We start from the raw sequence: 24,473 nt of genomic DNA on the forward strand, positions 1-24,473 counted from the left end.
GAGTCGAAGCCAGCGGGCGGGCGGGCGGGCGGGCCGGCGGGCAGGGAAGGACGACCGCGGGCAGGAGGACGAGAGGTCGCGGGGAGAGAGCAGTGGCTGTGCTGTTCTCTCCCCCCGAGAACATAGGATAATCATAGAGCAGGAAGGGACCTTGAAGGTCTTCTAGAATCTAGTTCAGGGGTCTTCAAACTTGGCCCTTTTATGACTTGTGGACTTCAACTCCCAGAATTCCTCAGCCAGTCTGCCTGGCTGAGGAATTCTGGGAGTTGAAGTCCACAAGTCATAAAAAGGCCACGTTTGAAGACCCCTGATCTAGTTCAACCCCTATACCAGGGGTAGGCAACCTCGGCTCTTTTATGACTCGTGGACTTCAACTCCCAGAATTCCTGAGTCAGCATAGCTGGCTCAGGAATTCTGGGTGTTGAAGTCCATGAGTCATAAAAGAGCCGAGGTTGCCTACCCCTGCACCAGACAAAAGGTGGTTCCAACAGCTGTGTTTCACAGCACTCCTGCCCACCATTTATTGAATTCATCGACACTAACCTCCTGGACTAGTTCATACGTGCTAGGTCTAGGTCATAGCTGGCTCAGGAATTCTAGGAGTTGAAGTCCACGAGTCATAAAAGAGCCGAGGTTACCGACCCCTGCCCTATACTATTTCAGATCAATGGTTGTCCAGTCTCTTCTTGAAAGCCGCCAGGGATGGAGCACCCACAATTTAGGAAGCCAAGCTATTCCAATGGTTCTTTGCTCTTGCCGTTAGGACATTTCTCCTTAGTTCTTAGGTGCCTTCTCTCCTTGGTTACTTTCCAGCCGTGGTTTCTTGTCTTGCCTTTTGGTGCTTTGGAAAATAATTTGGCACCCTCGTCTTTGTAGGAACCCCTCAAATATTGGAACACTGCTATCATGTCTCTCCCCCCCCTCAATCCTTTTTTTCATTAGACTAGAGCAGGGGTAGGCAACCTGGGCTCTTCTATGACTCATGGACTTCAACTCCCAGAATTCCTGAGACAGCTATGCTGACACAGGAATTCTGGGAGTTGAAGTCCATGAGTCATAAAAGAGCCCCTGGACTAGAGACATACCCAATTCCTGTAGGCGGTTTTCGTATGTTTTGGGCTCCAGCCCCCTAATCATTTTTGTTGCTTCTGAGATGGTGGGTCAAACAGTAGGATGTCAGTTATGGGTGAAGTCGGACCAACTTGGTGGCCTAACTATGCTGCTAAGCCAAGGTTTGTTTAGCTGTGATCTGTCACATAAGCACATATAGGTTGGGTCCATACAAAAGATAGACTTACTAGAACTAACTCAGCTACAGGAGAGTTCATGGACTGTCTACTTGAGGTTTGCTCTTTCCAGATGCTTTTTTGACCTCCCAGCCTGGCTCTCAGTCCTGTGATTTTATCCTGATCTCTCATTCAATAGTAACCTGATCTGACCCTTTCCAGATCAGGTGAGTGGCAAACCAAGCCATTATTTGTGTCACCAATGTTCAAAGTCACAGAAGTGTTTTACGTTACTGGGGGAAACTATGGAAAGAACTCTTTGCAAACAACTTCCTCTTATGCTTTAAAGTCATGACCATTTTTAAATGATCCATGCCAATTTGCTTCTTGCCACAGCTGTTTTTTGGTGCAACACTTGTTATTGCTTCTCTTTAATTCCCTTTGGATGTAAACAACCAGTTTCCATCATAACAGGGTGAGAGTCATTGGAGCAGGTGGTATAATTGTGAGAGGCATTTTGAGTTTTGTGCAATTTGCTGCCTAGTTACATTTGTGTGTGTGTGTGTGTGAAGATTCTAATGGCCGCAAACAAGCTTGAGAGCCACATGCCATCAGCAGACTAAGTATTGCTTAGGAAATTGTCAGCCTAGCCAAGTTCTTCCAACCTTCATAATAAAAACTGTCATGCGGCACATGATTATGTCCTTGATGTGGTATTAGAACCATGTGGATCATTTCCCCTGCTGCCAGCTGACTGGCAAGCTTCACAGGCATCACGCTATTGGTTGATAGTTCCATACACGCATTTTGCTTTTTCTGAACTCTAATGCTGATTGTTGTTGAGCAGAGACCATGACGTTGCTACCTGGATTAGTTCTTCGGTGCTAAAAGTTAGAAGCTAAGGAAGCCTTTCTACTAATGTCCCAATGCATAGATAGGAGTATCAAGATGTTACCAGTGTGTAAGGCAAAGGAAAATATAACTTGCTTGCTTGGAGGTTGGGTCACATGGATTATCAGAGATTATTGGAGTAGTTTCCTTATGCAGGATTCCCCTTCAGTTCTAATATACCCGTGTGAGATTTCTGGTTTCTCTCCTGAGGCAATCATATTCTACAGGAATACTCTATTAAGGCTCCTAATGGAACCCAAATAATCCTAGTAGAGCTCAGTGAATATTTAACTGGAACTGGAATGGTACTGTGTAGAACCTTTATAAAGTTGGAGTAACCATCAACTCCTTGTATCACTCCCTCTTTTGCCTATGGTGTAATAGCTGAGAAACCAAACTTCAAAAAGATGGCTGGAGCTTTTACTCCTTGTTCCCTCTGGTAAGGCATAATGCACATTGCCTGTTTCCTAATTCTATGTGCTGATGGTGTGCTTGCAACTTTTATTTATTTATTTATTAAATTTTTATGCCACCCATCTCCCCTGAAAGGTGACTTTGGGCAGCTTACAAATAGAAAAATAGAAACAAATAGAAAAATAATTAAAATATAACATTAAAACTTCCTAGATTCAGAAACCAGGACCAAGAGATGGAATGGGGATGAGGACTTCTCATCAACCACCTTAAGCTGTGAGCACCTCCCTGGGGGGGGGAGGGGGAGGCTCCAGACCAACTGGCAAAGCCAAGTTTTAATATCCTTCTGGAAGGCCAAAAGGGTGGGAGCAGTTCTCATCTCCGGTGATAGTGTTCCATAGGGATGGGCCACAACTTTCCTTGATCTGCAGCTGGAAACAGATTTTTAGTGGGAGTGTCGTGTTTGGGGAACAGCATTTTGGATGTCTGAAAATTTATTCTATAGAATATGTTTCTGACCTTGACAAGCAAGCTCATGAAAAATAAAAACATAATGAAGCTCCCGATCAGTAATTTGGTTCTGAAATGTCAGTGATGGCAGTTAAATAGATCCGTTCTTCCCAATCTGATAGTTGTTTCACAAATGCACGATTGGGCCGCATGTTATTTTTACATTTCTGGACGTAATTCCAAGCGTTCTGTGAAGAAAGGTATAAAAGGCAAAGATCAGAAACAGGGAAAATATTTGAGGAAAGCCCCAAACATCTTGGGGAAATAGAAAACTTGCATTGTAATATGTGTTCATAGAGTCACAGTCATCTAAACCCATAATCAGGGGAAGGTTCTCTGTAACTTCATGGTGGAATATATGCTTCATCTGCCAAAACCCTAGGTTCAGTTCTTGATACATCAGTTGAAACTTCACCACTTTTTATAGTTTATAATATTTTGTAAAAAGAAATTCCGGTTTGCCGCTGTGGCCACCATAGATGTTTGGAAGGTGAGCTCCGTCTTCCACGTCCAATTTCCCTTCACTGGGGGACCCTGGAAAGGGTCAAAAGTCACTCTGTAGGGGCAACAGGTAAGGAGGGGACCCCCACTTGATTGCAGGAGGGTGGCAGCCCTTCCGCTTGATCCAGGGCAGCCCTCCAAACTAGTGGAGGAAAGACCGGCCATAGCAATATGGCCCATCATTAGGATGCAGACAGCCGAAGTCAAACTCACTATCAAGCACTTCGAAAGCAGCGCGGATAAAACTGGGTGAGATCTGATCTTCTCTTTACCCTTCCTTCTCTTCCTGTAAAAGCTGCTCAAAATATCTATCCCCCTGTGAGGAGAGAGGGAAGGGAATTTCTATCCCACCCTCTAAGAATAGTGGTGTCTGACTACCCAGGGGAATTAAAGCATTAAAAGAACAATTTTAATCTAATTGGATTTATATGTTCCTGAAACATAGGGACCAAAATTTTTCCTATTTTTACTGGAGACTCTTTTTTATCTACAAAAAAGAAATAAAATTGGAAAAAGGATTAGAAAAAATTAGGACTTAAAAAACCTTAAATGGCATTGGTGACATCTTGTGGCAAAGTTTGGTATTACAATTTGTTATTTCCTAAAAGAGGCGTGGCTTGAAGTCCAGACCTTAGATAAGACTTTTCTGACCTTGACACTACCTGTGAGAGACTTAGCTGTAAGAGAACAGCTGGGTAGCATAACTGGCCTATTTGAACTATGAATGTAAACCTTTACTGACTTTCAGAGTTATATGTGGGAAATTGCTTTCCTATCTCTTTACTTGAGGAATATATGAGATGTTGAAATATATGAGATGTTGAAATACCTTGGACTATAAAATCTTTACGATCAGGAAAAGATTCTTTCCCTGTTGAAAGCAATACATGAAACCATTCTTTCAGCTTGTGATAAAATAAGACCTAACATAAAGGATCAAGACGCCAGCTTAGATACACAAATCCAAACTTTGACTACAACCAAAGAACCAACAATGCAGAAGATAACAGAAGAAGTGGAACAATCAAATATTAAGACAGAGGACTCAAATGATCAACAAACACACCTGATGGAAAATCCAGAAAAGGAAGTGACAACACTGAAAATGGAAATGGCCTTCTATACAAATCAGAAGAAATTTGAGAAAGAAGAACAGATTGAATGGAAGATAAATATATCAGAGCAAGCATGGGGAACTGGAATAACAGGGAGACAATTTAACGAATACAAATGGGCTAGTCCTTCCAGAAAACTGGCAACTAAATGATCTCCTTTATTTCAAATAACATATATAATAATAGAGGGAGATCTATTTGACGATCTAAAAGCACTGATATGGAAGCCTAGTTGGCAAAGGATGAAAGCCAGAATAAGGTTGAAGAAAATTGGGGTTTTGACTTATTAGAGGGGATTTCATATTATTAATTAGAGGGTTAAAGAGAGATGTTGAGATCGAGGGAAATTTTGTTATTAGATTTAAAATACTTGGAAATCAGTTGAAAATATTTAATATTAAATATTTTTAATATTTTTATTAAATGTTTAATATTTAAAAATTAGACCTAAAAGGGAAAAGAAAATCATTATGAATATGTTTGATTTATTAACCCACGTAATATAATGTTTTTGATTTATTAAAAAGGATATTGTTATTATTAAGTAGATTTAATATGGTGGGAAATAGATAACTTTTAGGAAATACAACAATATTACATTCAAATAGATAAAATGTGTATTTTGGATATTATATTTTGTTATGAATTGAGATAAATTTCAAAGGTTAAATAGGAATATTCATGAGAAACTAAAAATTGGGTAAAAATTAATAATAGGCTATGGATTGTTTATGAAGATTGAATGTAATTAAGATATGTATAAGCTAAAAATTTATTAATAAATGTAATAATGATGTTTTTATTGAGTTGATATAATTAGAACTGTACTAGCTTGAATACGAGACAGTAAATGTTAAGGGAAAAAGAAGAAATAGCTGATGTTGTAACCTGAGATTTGCACTAAAGACTTTGTTGTCGAACTATTGATTAACCCAGTCACCACATTACTTTTTAAATACCTAAATGTAAAATTGGAAAATTAATAAAATAGTACTATATAATATTTTGTAAGAAGTAGAATATTTTGTAAAAGTAAAAAGTTGAGGTTTGAAGTTGATACTCTATTGCACCAAAGGAAGTCGGAAGTCAATGCCTTTTTTTCTTTTCTTTTCTCCCTTACCTCACAACTCTACTCCCCTTTTCCCTCCCCATCTTTTCCGCTATTTGCTTTTGTATTTCCATTATAAACTAATAAAACTTTCTAAATAGCAAGAAACTTCACCACTTTTTATGTATATACAGTACACAATAAAAGGTACAGGGCTTCGGCCATACATACCATGTTGTGTTTGTTGACTGCCTCTAAAGACTTCTTTGGAGCTATAAGTAGGTAACACAACCACACTTTAACTTGCCATATTTTTCATTCTCAGTTTCTAGCTAAGAGTCAGGTAGCAAATGATGGGAAGATCTGCTTGCTTGACCCTTTGGGGAGCCACTGGCAATCACAGTACACCAGTATTAGGCAAAATGGACCAAAAAGACACTCAGTACGAGACACTAATAATGTGAGGCACTTTAAAGTAAACATGATTCATGTTCTAATTTGAGCATAAAGCAGTGGTGGGATTCAAATATGTGAACAACCGGTTCTCTGTGTGGATGGTGCTTCCGGAAGTCCATTCTGGGCCCGGGCAACAAAAAATTAGCTATCGGTTCTGAAGTGATGCGAACCAGCTGAATCCCACCACTGGCATAAAGGCCCCTATATCATCTTTGGTTTTGCATTGTTTTTAGAACTGATTAAATTGGTTACCATCAAACTCGGTTTGACAGTAGAAAATTTACAATGTAGGTTTCTGTTCCAAGATCTTACAGTTGAAAACTGACACACACACACACACACACACACACACACACACACAAAACAACAATAGAGAATGGAAGAGAAATTTGGACAAAAAGATATCTGAGAATAGCATGCAACCTTATGAATGCTCAGCATAATGGCAAAACATGTTAGGGGTGGGAAGAGCTAACATTAGTGTATGATAGCCTCTCCCTACTTGTGTCCTCCAGGTGTTTAGGAGGTCACAATCCTAGTGTATCTAGTGAGTACCTAATAGGAAAGGTTGTCACAAGTTATCAACTATACTCACCTTCAAGTAAAATTTGCAAGAATGGATAAGGTAAGCCATCACTGCTGTGCTACACCTGCTTATTCCAAAAGTGGAGAAGACCAAGACTGCTCCTTTATGGATGTGAGCATCTAAACAAATAATTTTGCATTTTTTCATTAAGAGTTTGAAGGCAATAAATTCTACAGAAGAACAGTTAATTTTTCTTTTTACAGTTTTAATCTTGATGCAAATTTATGCGGGAAAATTATGAGAGACGGTTGGGCCAAATGTGAATTCTTCAAGTTTAAGCTCATTCATTTAAGTCCAGTAGGAGGTCCCACTGATGTCAATGAGTTATTTTCTGTGTCAAGGTATATAACAGCTATGGGAAGGCATGAAATTATGGCCCCAGGGGACTTTAGGACCTACTTGCCAATGTGCAGATTACATATTCCAATTGGAAATGAAGTCTATTATCTAGGGAACTAAAAGATTTGAACTGACATCATGAGTTCTCTAAACAAAAGGAATTAAAAAAAACACTATTGTATAAAAATAGTTGGAAAACCAGTTTGGTGTACTGTAGTGGTTAAAACACCAGGCTAGAAACCACGAAACTGAGTTCTAATCCTGCCTTTGGCATTGAGTCAGCTCAGTGACCTTGGGCTAGTCTCTCCCAGGCCAAGGAAGGAGGCAGTGGCAAACAACTTCTGGAAAGCTTTACCAAGAAACAGTAGCACACAATACAATGATGATTTCTATATACGTTCTCTAAATGGACATATCTGGATATTTATGTCTGGATATTTCAATAAAAATGCAGACATAAATTACACTGCAAATCAATAAGCAAAAGGATCAAATTTACACTGATCTGCACGTATCTATTCAGAAGCCATCTTGCCTCAGCAAGTGATCCATATTCATATTTTCCTCTGTTCTCCTTAGAGATGGTAAGTCAAGTGGCTGCTCTTTTCCTGACGCTGGAAAAAGATGCAGCTGCTTTAAGGAGTTGCAGACAGGTGCTAATTATGTGCTGTAGCATCTTTTTGCTTTTTTGTTCACATTACCCCTCAGCCTGCTCTATTTCACAATTTTAGATGATCCCTAAATTTATTTATTTATTTATTTATTTATTTATTATTGGGACTTTTATGCCGCCCTATCTCCCGAAGGACTCAGGGCGGCTAACAACAATGTTCAGCGGGCACCAGAAATCTGGGGTTTCTCTATTATAGGGTTGTGATTGTGACATGATCAACAGCAGTCTGAACCAGCTAAACCACAAATTCTTTTTTACTGTTCTGACTTCATGACAATTTGGAATTTAGGATCAGGAATTTTGGACTATATTGATCATCATTAACCCATGCCATTCCACGATCTTTTCTTTTAGTCCAAATCAGTATTTCTCAACCTCAGCAATTTTGAGTAGACTTCAGTTCCCAGAATTCCCTAGCCAGTATGGCTGGCTGGGGAATTGGTAGTTGAAGTCCACTTATGAACTTCCCTCAAGAAATTCAATCTGAAGGCTTTTAACAGGGATGAGATGAGGTGAAATGATGAAGACTGAATATACAGAATAAATGAGTAAGAAAGAGTTTGTGGCTATACACTTGCCCTCTGGACTAGGGGAGGAGAATACCACTACAGTCTACTTACCAATAAAGTGACAAATGTTGCTGAACTGAGAAAATAAATCTGCCTCCAGAGAATCAGGAATAGGAATATGAAGGAGATTTTCTCTGTCTTCAAGGAAGCTGGGGAAAAGATATGATCTGCTTAGAACATGCAAAATTGAATCAGTCCAGAATCATCGCCACATTATAATTGTTTAGCACTGGAGTAGTTCAAATTTGTTTAGGTATAATACTCATAGGATGGTCTTCATTCAATCATTCTCAAACTGGCCTAATTCATGGAGTTGTTTGAAAAGATAATGTGATGATGGTGGTGGAAACTATATATACTGTAAGCTATTAAGGATGTGTAATTTTAAAAAATACAACAGAGTTTGAAAAATGGGCAAGGAATCATAAGTAATCCAAGTCTATATTTTGTAGATCTATTCTCATTGTGCAGGGGATACAAATTGTCTAGAGTCTTTAAAAGGGATGTATGCCTTCTTAAGACTTAAGTATGGAATCAAAGGATGCTTCAGGCTGAGGGGATTTCCAATCGCCTACCCACTTCTATCAGATATTGAGGTAGACAATCTTTGGGTGATAAGAAATCCATATTTTTTAAGGTGACTGAAGGCCACTAAGCTGATTTTCTCTCTTCCAGGTATGTTTTGGGTGGAAATAGAGGAAGGTATTTTTAAAAACAATATTAAGCCTACTCTAGGTCTTTCATTCCCCTGCCTTGTCATGGTGAAGGGGCTTGCATAATTCAATGAAGCTATGAGCTATGCCGTGTAGGCCCACCCAAGACGGACAGGTCATAGCAGAGAGTTCTGACAAAACGTGATCCACTGGAGAAGGAAATGGCAACCCACTCCAGTATCTTTGCCATGGACAGTACCAAAAGGAAAAAAGATATGACGCTGGAAAATGAGCCCCTCAGGTCAGAAGGCGTTCAATATGCTACTGGGGAAGAGCAGAGGGCTAGTCCTAGTAGAGCCAGAAAGAATGAAGCGACTGGGCCAAAGCCGAAAGGACGCTCAGCTGTGGATGTGTCTGGTGGTGAAAGGAAAGTCCGATGCTGTAAAGATTTTTTCTCCATAGGAACCTGGAACGTAAGATCCATGAATCAAGGCAAGCTGGACATGGTGAAACAAGAGATGACAAGAATGAACATCGACATCTTAGGAATCAGTGAACTAAAATGGACAGGAATGGGTGAATTTAATTCAGATGACCATCAGGTATACTACTGTGGGCAAGAATCCCTCAGAAGAAATGGAGTAGACTTCATAGTGAATAAAAGAGTAGGAAAAGCAATACTGGGATAGATAAAGGTAAAGGTTACCCCGCACATGCGTGCTAGTCGTTTCCAACTCTAGGGGCCGGTGCTCATCTCCATTTCAAAGCCAAAGAGCCAGCGCTTGTCCGAGGACGTGTCCGTGACTAGATGCCAAAGGCACACGGAACGCTGTTATCTTCCCACCGTAGTGGTCCCTATTTTTCTACTTGCATTTTTACGTGCTTTCGAACTGCTAGGTTGGCAGAAGCTGGGACGAGTAACAGGCGCTCACTCTGCTACGTGGCACTCGCCAAACTGCCGACCTTCTGATCGACAAGCTCAGTGTCCTAAGCCACTGAGCCACCGCATCCCTTTTAATAGTGGGATACAACCCCCAAAATGACAGAATGATCTCAGTTCGAATCCAAGGCAAACCATTCAATATCACTGTAGTCCAAGTCTATGCCCCTACCACCAGTGCTGAAGAGGATGAAATTGACCATTTCTATGAAGCCCTACAGCACCTTATAGAACTAACACCAAAAAATGATGTCCTTATCATCATGGGGGATTGGAATGCTAAAGTAGGAAGCTAAAAGATAACTGGAATAACAGGCAAGTTTGGCCCTGGAGTACAAAATGAAGCAGGACACAGGCTGACAGAATTTTGTCAAGAGAATTCGATGGTCATAGCAAACACTCTTTTCCAACAACCCAAGAGACGGCTCTACACATGGACATCACCAGATAGTCAACACAGAAATCAGATTGACTATGTGCTCTGCAGCCAAAGATGGAGAAGCTCTATACAGTCAGTAAAAACAAGACCAGGAGCTGACTGTGGCTCAGACCATGAGCTTCTTGTTGCAAAATTTAGGCTTAAACTGAAGAAAGTAGGGAAAAGTACTACGCCACTCAGGTATGAACTCAATCATATCCCTGATGAATATACAGTAGAGGTGACAAATAGATTTAAGGAATTAGATCTGATAGAGTGCCTGAAGAATTATGGAGGGAGGTTCGCAACATTGTACAAAAGGTGGCAACTAAAACCATCCCAAAGAAAAAGAAATGCAAGAAAGCAAAATGGCTGTGTGAGGAAGCTTTGCAAATAGCTGAGGAAAGGAGGGAAGTGAAAGGCAAGGGAGAAAAAGAAAGATACACCCAACTGAATGCAGAATTCCAGAGAATAGCTAGAAGAGATAAGAATGCCTTCTTAAATGAACAGTGCAAAGAAATAGAAGAAAACAATAGAATAGGGAGGACCAGAGATCTCTTCCAAGAAAATTGGAGAGATGAAGGGAACGTTTCATGTAAAAATGGTCATGATAAAGGACCAAAATGGCAGGGACCTAACAGAGGCAGAAGAGATCAAAAAGAGGTGGCAAAATTACACAGAAGAACTATACAAGAATGAACTTAACGTCCCTGATAACCACGATGAGGTGGTCACTGACCTCGAGCCAGACATCCTAGAATGTGTAGTAGGCCTTAGAAAAACTGAGCAACAACAAAGCTATTGGAGGTAACAGTATTCCAGCTGAGCTATTCAAAATCTTACAAGACGATGCAATAAAAGTGCTACACTCAATTTGCCAGCAAATTTGGAAAACTCGGCAGTGGCTGCAGGATTGGAAAAGATCAGTTTATATTCCAATTCCAAAGAAAGGCAGTGCCAATGAATGTTCAGACTATCGCAGCATTGCACTCATTTCACATGCTAGTAAAGTTATGCTTAAAATCCTACAAGCTAGACTCCAGCAGTACGTGGATCGAGAACTACCAGAAGTACAGGCAGGATTTCAAAGAGGCAGAGGAACTAGAGATCAAATTGCCAACATACGCTGGATCATGGAGAAAGCTAGGGAGTTCCAGAAAAACAGCTACTTCTGCTTCATTGACTATGCTAAAGCCTTTGATTGTGTGGATAACAACAAACTGTGGCAAGTTCTTAAAGAGATGGGAGTACCAGATCATCTTATTTGTCTCTTGAGAAACCTATATGTAGGCCAAGAAGCAACAGTGAGAACTGGACACGGAACCACTGAATGGTTCAAAATTGGGAAAGGTGTCCGGCAAGGCTGTATACTGTCGCCCTGCCTATTTAACTTATATGCAGAGCACATCATGAGAAAGGTAGGGCTAGATGTATCAAAAGTTGGAATTAAGATTGCCAGGAGAAATATCAACAACCTAAGATATGCAGATGATACCACTCTAATGGCAGAAAATGAAGAGGAACTAAAGAGTGTCTTGTTGCAGGTGAAGAAGGAGAGTGCAAAAGTTGGGATGAAACTTAACATTAAGAAAACCAGGATCATGGCATCCAGCCCTCTATTTCTGGCAAATAGATGGGAAAGAAATGGAGATAGTGACAGATTTTATTTTCCTGGGCTCCAAGATCACCGCAGATAGGGACTGCAGCCAACAAATTTAAAAAGTCTTGCTCCTGGGGAGGAAAGCAATGGCAAATCTAGACAGCACACTAAAAAACAGAGACATCACCCTGCCAACAAAAGTGCGTATAGTCAAGGCTATGGTCTCTTTGGCTTTGAAATGGAGATGAGCATTGCCCCCTAGAGTTGGAAATGACTAGCACACATGTGCGGGGGAACCTTTACCTTTACCTATGGTCTTCCCAGTTGCAATGTATGGCTATGAAAGTTGGACCATAAAAAAGGCTGAGCGCCAAAGAACTGAGGCCTTTGAACTATAGTGCTGGAGAAGACTCTTCTGAGTCCCTTGGACTGCAAGGCAATCAAACCTGTCAGTCCTAGAGGAGATCAACCCTGACTGCTCTTTAGAAGGCCAGATCCTGAACTCAAATACTTTGGCTTCCTAATGAGAAGGAAGGACTCTCTGGAGAAGAGCCTAATGCTGGGAAAGGTTGAGAGCAATAGAAGAAGGGGATGACAGAGAATGAGGTGGCTGGATGGAGTCACTGAAGCAGTAGGCGTGAGCTTAAATGGACTCCAGAAGATGGTAGAGGACAGGAAGGCCTGGAGGAACATTGTCCATGGGGTCGCGATGGATCGGACATGACTTCGTAACTAACAACAACAACAAGGTCTTTCATTTATAGATTCCGCATGTCTGCCACTGCACATTGATAAGAAATTGCACCTTTAAAAAAAAAACAAGTGGCATGACTGGAAATGGCCTTACAAAATCCAGGACTAAAATAATGCACAGGAAGGTAACTATTGTTATTTCTCTTAAAAGACTGGAAAAGTGGGGAGTGAACTGTCTCTAGTATACTATTACTGTGGGCTGCATACTCACAATGTGCCAGCTTCCTCACAGACATTAATGTGAGCCTTGATTTTCAGATCCTTCTGAATCTGGCTGTCACAGGCTTGCATATAGTTTCCCATGTACAGCTTAGCCGGCAAGATTTCTACTGGATAGGGCTTAAAGGCTTCCAATTCCTGTGGGGGAGGGGATAGATTACCCAATGAAAATATAGTACTTACGGTATTCAAAGTCACTGTTGAATCAAATTCAGGCTCAGGGAGCTGCAATCAATATGGCCATTTTTAAGATCCTCTTGACTGCAAGGGGTGTGTGTGTCACTGAATGATTAAACTTCACATCTCAAATCCAATGAAGTTTAGAAGTTTAGAACCTTACAGGCTGTGGACCAATGAAAATGAGTCTCCTTGAACTCAGTGATGCCTACTTCTCATAGACAAATGGAAAGCAGGCAGTGTGAGTTTAGCTAGAAGAGAACTCTCAAGTATATAAAGATTTAACATTCACAAGAGAATATTACAGGGATAGTTCTTAAATAAAATGCAAGGATCCTTTAAAATATCCAACAGGAATAAACTGATGTCATAAACTTTCTAAAGAGGGACTCGGTTGTCTGCATCAAATGCCTACTGGATCTGGATCTGTATACTAATCTCCCATCTGTACCTACTTTTCTTGACGTTAACATCTTTTGCATGTTTGTAATGTACACATTTTGTATATGCCTTTCCCTAATAGTTACATCCTGATATACATTTGGATTGTAAGATGCATCATAAAGTTCTGAAAATATGGCTACCTATACAATAGCTCTTTCTAATCTGCACACAGGGTTGTATCTCCTGGGCCACTCGCAGTCAGTGTTGACGGGAGGGCAGAGATCCACCCCGAGGCCTCTTGTTTGTGGAGTTCCTCAGGGGTCGGTTCTCTCGCCCCTCCTGTTCAACATCTATATGAAGCTGCTGGGCGAGATCATTCGTGGTTTCGGGGTGGGGTATCATCAGTACGCTGATGATACCCAACTTTTTTTCTCCACCCCGAACCAACCCAGCGATGCCCTTGCCGTGATGTCCCGTTGCCTGAAGGCGGTCCAGATCTGGATGGGGAGAAACAGGCTTCGTCTCAATCCTGCCAAGACTGAGTGGCTGTGCATATCGGCATCTCGGGTTAACCAGACTATTCCACCTTTAACGATGGGGGGTGAGGTGTTACCCCCCGTTGATAGGGCTCGCAACCTGGGCGTCCTCCTGGATTCATGGCTCAATTTTGAATACCATATAGGAGCCGTGACCAGGGGGGCTTTTGCCCAGGTTCGCCTGGTGCGCCAGTTGCGACCCTACTTGGACCGAGATGCCCTACGCACAGTCACTCATGCACTCATGACCTCCCGTTTAGACTACTGCAACACTCTCTACATGGGGCTGCCCTTGACGGCCACTCAGAGGCTTCAGCTGGTGCAGAATGCGGCCGCGTGAGTTGTGATGGGGGTTTCCCGACACTCCCATGTAACACCTCTACTCCGCGAGCTGCATTGGCTTCCAGTTGCCCTCCGGGTGAGATTCAAGGTGCTGGTGATGACCTATAAAGCCCTAAATGGCTGGGGTCCGGGATATCTGAGGGAACACCTGCTGCCAGCATCAAGTTCCTTTCGTCCAGTGCGCTCCCACAGGGAGGGTTTTCTCAGGGTGCCACCGGTAAAAGATTGCCGGCGGATAACACCCAGGGGGAGGGCCTTCTCTGTGGGTGCGCCTGCCCTCTGGAACCAGCTGCCCACGAAGCTTAAGACTGCCCCCGACCTTCGTTCATTTCGCCGGGACCTGAAGACCTGGCTTTTTGAGCTTTCCGGCCCAGGCTGAGAATTTTAATTGGGGTTTTTATTTTTTAGGGATTTGATTTAATCTTTTTAAATTGTTTTTAACTTTTGTATTGATCTTTGTTTTAAATATCCTGTAAACCGCCCTGAGTCCTTCGGGAAAGGGCGGTATATAAATCCAATAAAATAAATAAATAATTAAAGTGGATTATTTTGCATGATTACTTATAAGTTTGAACATTTCCATAATAATATGTTTGGCAAAAAATAATAATACTCCAGGTGAAATTTTGTGAGTCAGCTGACTACTTGAAGAGCTGGGAAAGAATTTTCCCAAATTGCTAAAAATACCACAAGACCAAGATCAAGCTAATTCCAAATCAAGTTGGTGTGACTCTGGAAGTCACTAGGCTGGAGAACAATTCTAGAAGGGATAGAAAGGAAGAGCAACTAAGAAACAAGTGATTTCCAAGGTTCTCAAAATAAGCAAAGAGAAGAAACAGACAAAGAACCTTCAGGGACTACTGACATTTGCTTCTTCTGAGGCTTTCAACTACTAATTGGAACATCAAAGAAGAGAGTGGAAAGTTTCCCACCACAAATATGGCTATATATATGGGCATGCATAGGTACCTGAGGTTTCCCACTGCCAATTTATTAATAAAACAATACTCCTCTGACTTGAAGAAAAAAGGAAAATCTTGAAGTTTAAGAAGAAAACCTGCTCTTTCCTCTATGATGTTTGTCGTACTTGAGGCATCCAAAATATCTTTTGGGTCTGGAGATAATGGTAGGAAGCTGTAAAGAGTTCGTAGCCGCCTCTTAAGATCATGACTGGAAAGCGGGTAAGGCGCTGCATAATTCTTGCACAGCGAGCTGCAGAGCCTTCTTTAGCATCTAGAAGCAGAACATTAAGTGTTGATTCAAAATATTTATTAATCTGTGGCATGGGCTCCAATAAGTCCATCCCATTTATTATTAGATTTCTGTATTACACACACACACATATATTCCCCTATTCATTACAATATGATCCAAGTTCTACCTCTTAGATTTCTGTATTACACACACACACACACACACACACACACTCCCCTATTCATTACAATATGATCCAAGTTCTGCCTCTTAAAAGCAATGCCTCTTTCTATATGTCACTCCACTGTTTTTTCCCTAGTATTTATTTAAATGACATAAAAATAGCAATAGCACTTAGACTTATATACTGCTTCATTGTGGTTTATGGCCCTCTCTAAGTGGTTTACAGAATCAGCGTATTGCCCTCAACAATCTGGAGCTTCATTTTACTGACCTTAGAAGATGGAAAGCTGAGTCATCCTTGAGCCAGTCAGGATCAAACTGCATTGATAGAGCACGCAATCTGGGCGTCCTCCTAGATTCACGACTCAGTTTTGAAGACCATATTGGAGCCGTGGCTAGGGGGGCATTTGCACAGATTCGTCTTATATACCAATTGCGCCCCTTTTTGGACCGAGATGCCCTACGTACAGTCACCCACGCACTCGTTACCTCCCGTATTGATTACTGTAATGCTCTCTACATGGGGCTGCCCTTGAAGACCACCCGGAGGCTTCAGCTGGTGCAGAATGCAGCTGCACGGGTTGTGATGGGAGCTCCCCGATACTCCCATATTACACCCCTCCTGCGTGAGCTGCATTGGCTACCAGTTGCCCTCCGGGTGAGATTTAAGGTGCTGGTACTTACCTTTAAAGCCCTACATGGCTTAGGTCCGGGATACTTGCAGGACCATCTGCTGCCGGGAACAAATTCCCATCGTCCAGTACGCTCACACAGAGAAGGCCTCCTCAGGGTACCGTCAGCTAGGCAATGTCGGCTGGCGACCCCCAGGGGGAGGGCCTTCTCTGTGGGAGCACCAACCCTATGGAATCAGCTCCCCCCTGAGCTTCGGATAGCCCAAAACCTCCAATCCTTTCGCCGCGGCCTCAAAACACACCTGTTCCACCAAGCTGACCTAGACTGACAGGCATTTTAATTAATTTATATTTAGTATTTTTAATTCATTTTTAAATTCTCTAATTTTTTATTGCACTGATGTTCTCAATTTCATTTTATCTTGATTTATGTACTTATTATATGTTTTATTGTTAGCCGCCCTGAGTCCTTCAGGAGATAGGGCGGGATATAAATCCCATCAATAAATAAATAAATAAATAAATTCTATAAGGCCACACATCTCACATCAATGGTTCTATTCACCATGTTATTAATATCTAACAATACGAATTTAGCCAGGCATTTTTTGTTCTGGGCTGCAAAATCCCCTCCCCCATCTCGCAAAGGCTAGAAAGGCACATGTCAAGGAGTAGTGGATTTATCTACCCCCCCCACAACCCATTTACACGAACAAGTGATTTGCCTCTATAATGATAACAAAAAACGTACTATATTCAGAAGATGGTTTCTTTCTTAATTCCTTTATGTCAATTCCTGTGTCAAATGCTAGATGGAGAGAAGAAGAAACAAAAAGATTCAACACAGGGTTTTGAAACTGTTATTGCAAGATACAGAAGCATTTCCCCATTTTAGAAGTTCCTATGCACAACATTTGCTGCAGTAGGCTGGCTCAGTTCAGCAGCTTCAGATGGAGTAAGGCAACTGCTTGATGTAATTAAGCCTTTGATGTTCTGGTCTCAGACTGCCAGGAGCCCAACAGTCACGGTACCTGGGAATTCTAGATACTAATTCCAGTACATCTGATCATCACCAAGTTTAGTGAGAATGAGAAATTTTGGAGCGTCACTCTAGAATGAGCCAAGCCTTAGCAAACTATCCTGCCTCCTTAGTTTTGAAAAAAAAAAGGAATGATACGTGTTAGTTCTGTATCCACTTCAAGTAGATCATAATCCATGTCAAAAGCTGCATCCACAGACTCCGTTTTGCCATCATATACTACACAGTATCGGACACATTCCAGATGGATGGATGGAGGCACCAAATATTTGCCCAATGGATTCTTTAAAACAAACAGACAAAGGTAAATTAAGTAGCACCAAATACAGATACTAAAGAATGGAGTGTGGTATTTCTGTGGTGGATCCTAAGGAAGTTAACCTAACCCTAACAAAAATATCTAAGATATGGTCCCATTCTTATAAAGTAAAACTGATTTCAAAATCTTCAGCTGTGAAATAGCCCTTTCCTTATAAATGGTGACATTGGAATGTCCAACTGTGTGTTGGAGAAGATGAGATCAATTTTAGGGTAGAGATAATGGCTCCCAAAGAATCTTGCTATGGGTCATGCTTGCTAGGGCTAATATGAATTGGTTAAAAATATTTGAAGAAAATGTGCAACCTGTTTTAGGATGTACAGGTAGTCCTTGAGTTACGAGTATAATGGAGTCTGCCCATTCCACTCGTAAATCGAAAACTCGTAGAGTGAATCTTGTTCGAGGTATGAGATCACTCCCTTTCTTGTTAAAACGCACACAGCTCATTAAGCTAACATGAGGTATCTCAGGGTGGAGAAGGCCATGGAGGGCCTAGTCCTGGAACAGGCTTCCAAGGCCTCCCCGACCCACTAAGATACTGCATGCTTCCACCTCCCTTCCTGCCACGTGGACTCACCTGGAAAAGATCCATCTCCTCTCTGCTGCGGTTCTAGCTGCTGCCCGGAGGCCTTTTCCATCCAGAACCACAATTCAGCCTCCAGAGACACACAGAAGCGTCCCCCAGCTTCGGTTCTGTTCTCTGTTGCAGACAACAGAGGCCTAAAGTGCCATGAGATCACGCGAGATCAGTAGCATGAGATCTCACCCCACTGATCTCATGTGATCTTAAATTACTTTAGGCCTCCATTCTCTGCGAACGCACCAAAGGCTTGCAGCAGCCAAGAAAGCGAAAGATCTTGATATTCGCAGAGTGAGTACTGAAGGCCTGGTGCCTAGGGGTGGGGAGGGAGGCAATAACCAGGGTGAATGTTGCAGAGCCACTGAGGTAAGAGTGAACGACTGCTGTGGTGCTGCAATATTCGTAACTTCGGGACTTGCTTGTAAACACTAGGGGGCACTCATCAGGTAACTCTGAACAAGCGTTAAGTGAACGGTCGTAACTCGGGGATTACCTGTATATCCATTGTCTTTTTGAATATTACCCTATATCACAAGAAAGATAGTCCTCGTGATTTTTTATTTACCCCCACCCCCAGGTTTTGAGCCCTGGTGGCGCAGTGGTTAGAATGCAGTATTGCAGGCTAACTCTGCCCACAGTCTGGAGTTTGATCCTGACAGACCTCAAGGTTAACTCAGCCTTCCATCCTTCAGAGGTTATAAAATGGGGAACCAGATTGTTGGGGGGCAATATACCGACATTGTAAGTCACTCAGACAGTGCTATAAAAGCACTATGGAGCAGTATATAAAGCTAAGTGCTACTGCTATTACTATTTTGAAGATAATGGATATTACTAATGTTTAAGACTCTTATTACAGTGTTTGGTTGTTTTGTCTCAATATGCCAAGAAACTATACCATTTGTCACATATGGCTATTGGTGTGGGCAGAAGTTATAGCTACTTCAAAACTATAGCTACCCCAAATGTTCAATGCTACTTTATGAAAACTGCTATGGAACAACAGTTTCCCCAAGAAGCATTGACTGCTATATTCAAAACAAACAAATTTGTAGTCTAGCATGAATCTGCCTTGCCAATTAAGAAAAGTTTTAGAACCATTCTGAATCCTGACCCTAATCCTTCCTTCAAAAACAAGCCATCAAAATCAAATTATATTATCTAAATTAAATTCAAAATTCTTCTTTCAAAATTCAAAAGAAGGGTTTTCAACTGAAAACACTTTAGAATGGTTTCAGATTACTAATGGAACAGTACTGGTAATGTTGAGAAGTACATTCAAGAATGAAACAGGGCTTTTAAAGGTTGTATTTGTTTTGATTTCAAAACACTTTTCACATCACTAGTCCAAATGTTGGAACGCAATTACACAGGGATCTGGTTTCTTCCTTCTTGCCTTCTAAGCACCAAGCCAAGTCTACTCTATTTTCTTGCACATTTATGTCAATAAATTAAAGAATGAGATTGTTTCAGTTATGTTTACTCTTTTATTGTTGTGTTATGCAATGTATATTTACAAAGAAACAAGCCCCATTTTGTCATATAGGGTTACATCAGGATAAATGTGCATAGGCTGGCATAAAGGTAGAGTATGACCATAAAAGCAACAGCTAATTTCTTTCCATACATATGGGCAAAGAAAATTAATAATTTCTAGCCATTAGAAAAATCTCTGCATGGTTGCTATCCTTCATTTTGGGCATATGAGGAGATAAAAAATGAAAGACCTCTCCAGAAATAAACTCACTGTTTTGACTCGTATTGCTGTCATCAAGTGGCTTTCATTATATTCCCTCTTGGTACGAGCATCTGAAAGTAAAACAAGAAAAAAGAATATATATTTATATGAAATCTGCAAGTGTAAATCTATACTGAAATCTATATGGGATAGAATAGAGTAGAGTAGAGTAGAGTAGAGTAGAGTAGAGTAGAATAGAACAGAACAGGATAGGATAAAACTTGAGTAGAACAGCATAACAGTTGGAAAGGATCTTGTAGGTCATCTAGTCCAACCCCCTGCCCAAGCAGGAGTCTCTACATCATTTCTGACAGATGGCAGTCCAGTCTCTTCTTGAAAGCCTCCAGTGATGAAGCAACAACAACAAGAGGGACAGTGAAAAGTAGTGGCTAAAGTGCTGAACCAGGAATGGCCCAGGAAACCAGCAGGGTGACCTTGGAATGGTTATTATATTTATGCTAATGTGCTGCAGATGTTCTAAAGAGATAGGGTTAGCATCATCACTCTAACTCTACCAACTCGCCATTTTTTAAATCTTCCCATTCCTACTCCAGACATTTGTGGGGGCTGGAGAAATCTTCAAGAGAGAGACTCAAGTTCTAATCCATTCCAGGGAAGTTCATTGGGTGACTTCGAACAAACCATTCTCTCTCTCAGCTTATCTTATTTCCCAGGATTGGTTTGCTGAAGAAAATTAGCAGGACAGAACATATATATGCTCCTGAATGAAAGTCAAGATATACAGGTAATAAATAAATAAAATAAATATGGTCTCAGTGGGTAAGAACCTCAAGTGCAGCTGATCAACTTTAATCCCAAAGCTAGGGCAGTGACTTCAAGGATTTGCTAAAGGATCAAGTGATGATAGCTTTGTACACAACTAGCTCATAGTTCTAGCAACATTCAAGCAGTAATATACACTTATACAGGATTTATATGAGTTTTAAAAGTTGAAAACATAGCAATGGCATCTGCAACAAGCCATGTTGATACTGTATGTGTATCATTTTATCAAGCTAAAGATGGAACTTTAAACAGCAAAATTGGCATCATAACATCATGATGTATCATTTCCCCCTTTTCACATGAATGTCAATGACTAGCAATGCCAATGACTATGTCCAACTGCACAGTGTACTAGTGTAACTATCTTTGATATTAACTTTTACTTACCCAGTAAACAGAGATAGTTTGGCTCTGCTAATCTAGAGATCTTTGTAGACTGATTCAACAAATTATACAGTTCTGTTGGTTCACACAAGGTCACTCCTGCCATCCCACTGGAAAAAAATGCCAAAAATCCAATCGCATTCTCTAAAGATTAATTCATGTAAAAGGCTAATGCACAGCCATGTGGCTTCTCCATTAAAAAAAAGTTCTTTTCTAAACTGAAATCCAAGGTATCTGGATGCTTTTCACTCTAAAAGCAGATGAAAAATGGCATCGTTATACAGAGACTCAATATAGGAAATCTTGTTAACACAATCTTAAAATATCTTGCAAAAATTAGTGAAAAACCAGTTGGTTAGGCTTATAGAAGAAAACACCTGATATAAAAGGAAAAGAGATTGTAATATCTTTTATTGATTCACTATTTGCTGAAAGTTTTCTGCCTTGTGCTTCAGATGGAATGGCTCCCAGTAGGATTAAATAAAGAGACAGGTATAACATAAAAGAAAAATAGGTGGGATAAATAAAGGAAAATGAGAATATTCAGGCATTATTTCTTAATATTAGAAGGGTTTTAGACTTTAGGATGACAATTGAAGGAGAGGAAATGCTCAATGAAACTGGCTTCACTGATAGAATGAAGGTGGCACTGCTTTCATTTTTTCTTATTTTGCTAATAAATAGAAGCTTCCTCATTCAGGGCTGAATTAGCCTATGTACTCAGTGATATCGTTTGCCTCATGTCAATTTCATGAACAGCAAAACTATATGGCAAGAGTGATACAGACCATCAAAATTAACAGGAAAATCATTAACTCTCTCTCTATGTGTGTGTGTGGGGGGGGGGGGGGTTCCCCAGGTATAGCTGGTACTAGTCTGGATGAATAGGTTGAAGTGGAATAGTGATTGCTTCCTTACAGAGGTCTCAATGGCAGAGCTTTTGCTTTTTAAGCCAAAATTCCAGATTCAACCCTCTATATTTCTACTAAGAAAGGCACACATTTGAGAAATTGTGGTGTATCATTGTGGACAATACAAAGAAAGATAAGACATTGATCTTCCATGGAAGAATTCTTTTGAGGAAAGGCAAGATGTGAACATAATTGTAATTATTTATGCTTCTGAAACACAGCCTTGCTTTTGGGGGTTATCTTTTATATCTCTATGTTCTCTATTGCATAGCTGATGAAATTAAATCACATCATTCATATTCATACATATGTATATAGGGACGTGGTGGCTCAGTGGGTTAGGACGCTGAACTTGTTGATCAGAAGATCGGCAGTTTGGCGGGTCGAAACCCGGGTGCCGCATAACAGAGTGAGCACTTGTTACTTGTCCCAGCTTCTGCCAACCTAGCAGTTCTAAAGCACGTAAAAATGCAAGTAGAAAAATAGGGACCACTACGGTGGGAAGGTAACAGCATTCCGTGCGCCTTTGGCGTCTAGTCATGCCGGCCACATGACTACGGAGACGTCCTCGGACAAGCGATGGCTCTTCGGCTTTGAAACGGAGTTGGAAACGACTAGCACGCATGTGTGGGGGAACCTTTACCTTTACACACACACACACACACATATGTTAAATGTTTGTTAAGCATTCAGAATACACTTGCTTAGTCCCAGACACGGGACAAATCTTATTTCCTGTTTCAGCCTAGCCCAAGGCCATCTACAGGCAGTAGCCATAGCAGTGGCAGCTCATATTTGTGTAAATTTTTTGGTTTGCTAACAAAGAATAAAGGGAGACCGATATGATCATTTCAAACTTATTTGTTCTCATCATTCAGCCATACCCTTCTGAGATTCGACTGATGGCTGACTGATAAGAACAAATAAGTTTGAAATGATCATATCGGTCTCCCTTTATTCTTTGTTAGCAAGCCAAAAAATTTATATATATATATAAATATATAGGATTTATCGTCTTTTGAATACCTTGCTAGTTAAACTTCTTTCCTCTTTCAGCCTATCCCAAGGCTATCCGCAGGCTATAGTCACAACTTACGACAGTTCATTATTTGTGTAAATTTGTATAATTTACTATATATATATATATATATATATATATATATATATATATATATATATATATATATATATATATATATATATATATATATATATATAAATTAAAAAATATGTAAAATACTGATCAACTCAGTTCAGAACCCAGGAAGAATTATTAAAAAAGAGAAATCCACTAATTATGTGCAGTTTGTGACATCTATTGTCATGGCAATTATGATTCCTGTTGCTATGTGTCTGTCCACTGTTACCAGAGTAACCATAGAATCTACTACTCATAATACTGAGTTTAATCTTGTTACAATTACTATAATTGCATCCACTCTACCACAGATTTTTGGCAGGTCCTTACCGTCCACGGTGATATCGGAAATTTCAAGGGAGAAAAGCATCGCTGCACCTATGGTTATCTTCTTCGAGTTCGCACCACCACGTCTTGCGATAGACCCACCGGGCCTATGAAGCTCCCGCTCCCGTGCAGGAACGCTTTATTTTGGTAACTGTGAGATGACGTCACTCACGCTTTCGTACTCGCGCTCCCTCTTGCGATACACGACCCCAAGAGGCTGATGGGGTGAAAATCGGTTTTTTTTTTGCGAACCCGTTAAAATATCGCGAGAGTTCCAGTCAGGTTATAAAAATTGAATGAATTCTCGCGAGAGTTGAGAAGTTTCTTCTTTTTCATCTTTGAAAGCTGGGGTGCGAAGTGTAGTATGTTAAAACTCCTTTCGCTTAACTTCACTTTGTCTGAGGCGCTTGGTTCCCCAGGGCAGAAGTGGCTGTTCATTCACAGGGGCCTAGGTAAACTAAAATAAATTGACAGCCGGTGACGGGCAAAGGAAATGAGCTAGATGGGCTCCCGAGAATTTGAGGAAGAAAAGCATAGCGAGAACTGGGTAGAGCTGGCAATAATGAGCCCGGTAGGCTCACTCAATTCTGTCAGCGTTATTACCGTACATTGCAAAGGCAAACGCTGGCTTTGTGAGAAAGCAACTTTGTTCCTATTTTTAAAACGTCCTTTGAATTCTCATTTTGGTAGATTGTGAGCCTGAGCAAACTTTTCTGCCGATGTGCCAAACCTCTAAATCAGAATTACTAACGCCAACAGCCCCAGCCCCATTCTCACTCTAAAATAAACGAAAGAGTTCGTTTTCTTTGTTCCATTTATTATTTATTAAATTTACACCGTCGCCCATTTCACCCAAATGACTCTGGGCGGCTTTCATAATTAAAGGTAGCAA

The 24,473-nt window shown here is 40.8% G+C and overlaps 1 protein-coding gene across 4 annotated transcripts; it reads right to left on the bottom strand.

Annotated features, from left to right (window-relative positions):
• Positions 1 to 3,007: 3,007 nt before the first annotated feature.
• STYXL1 (serine/threonine/tyrosine interacting like 1) lies at positions 3,008 to 23,818 on the bottom strand. 4 transcript variants are annotated; one of them, XM_083348313.1, is made up of 10 exons: positions 23,585 to 23,818; positions 21,209 to 21,315; positions 20,045 to 20,106; positions 17,537 to 17,681; positions 17,111 to 17,167; positions 15,438 to 15,583; positions 12,904 to 13,049; positions 8,380 to 8,477; positions 6,757 to 6,866; positions 3,008 to 3,229 (listed from the first exon to the last, which is right to left on the bottom strand). In XM_083348313.1, the coding sequence occupies exons 2-10, from the start codon at positions 21,309 to 21,311 to the stop codon at positions 3,098 to 3,100; spliced, it is 999 nt and encodes a 332-aa protein (XP_083204439.1). In that variant the 5' UTR covers positions 21,312 to 21,315; positions 23,585 to 23,818; the 3' UTR covers positions 3,008 to 3,097. The 4 variants fall into 4 exon arrangements, with proteins under 4 accessions (XP_083204439.1, XP_083204438.1, XP_083204440.1 ...); XM_083348312.1 differs by having other exon boundaries at positions 21,209 to 21,455; XM_083348314.1 differs by lacking the exon at positions 21,209 to 21,315.
• Positions 23,819 to 24,473: the final 655 nt, after the last annotated feature.

Source organism: Vipera ursinii (assembly GCF_947247035.1).
Source record: "Vipera ursinii genome assembly, chromosome: 1".
NCBI classification, from domain to species: domain Eukaryota; kingdom Metazoa; phylum Chordata; class Lepidosauria; order Squamata; family Viperidae; genus Vipera; species Vipera ursinii.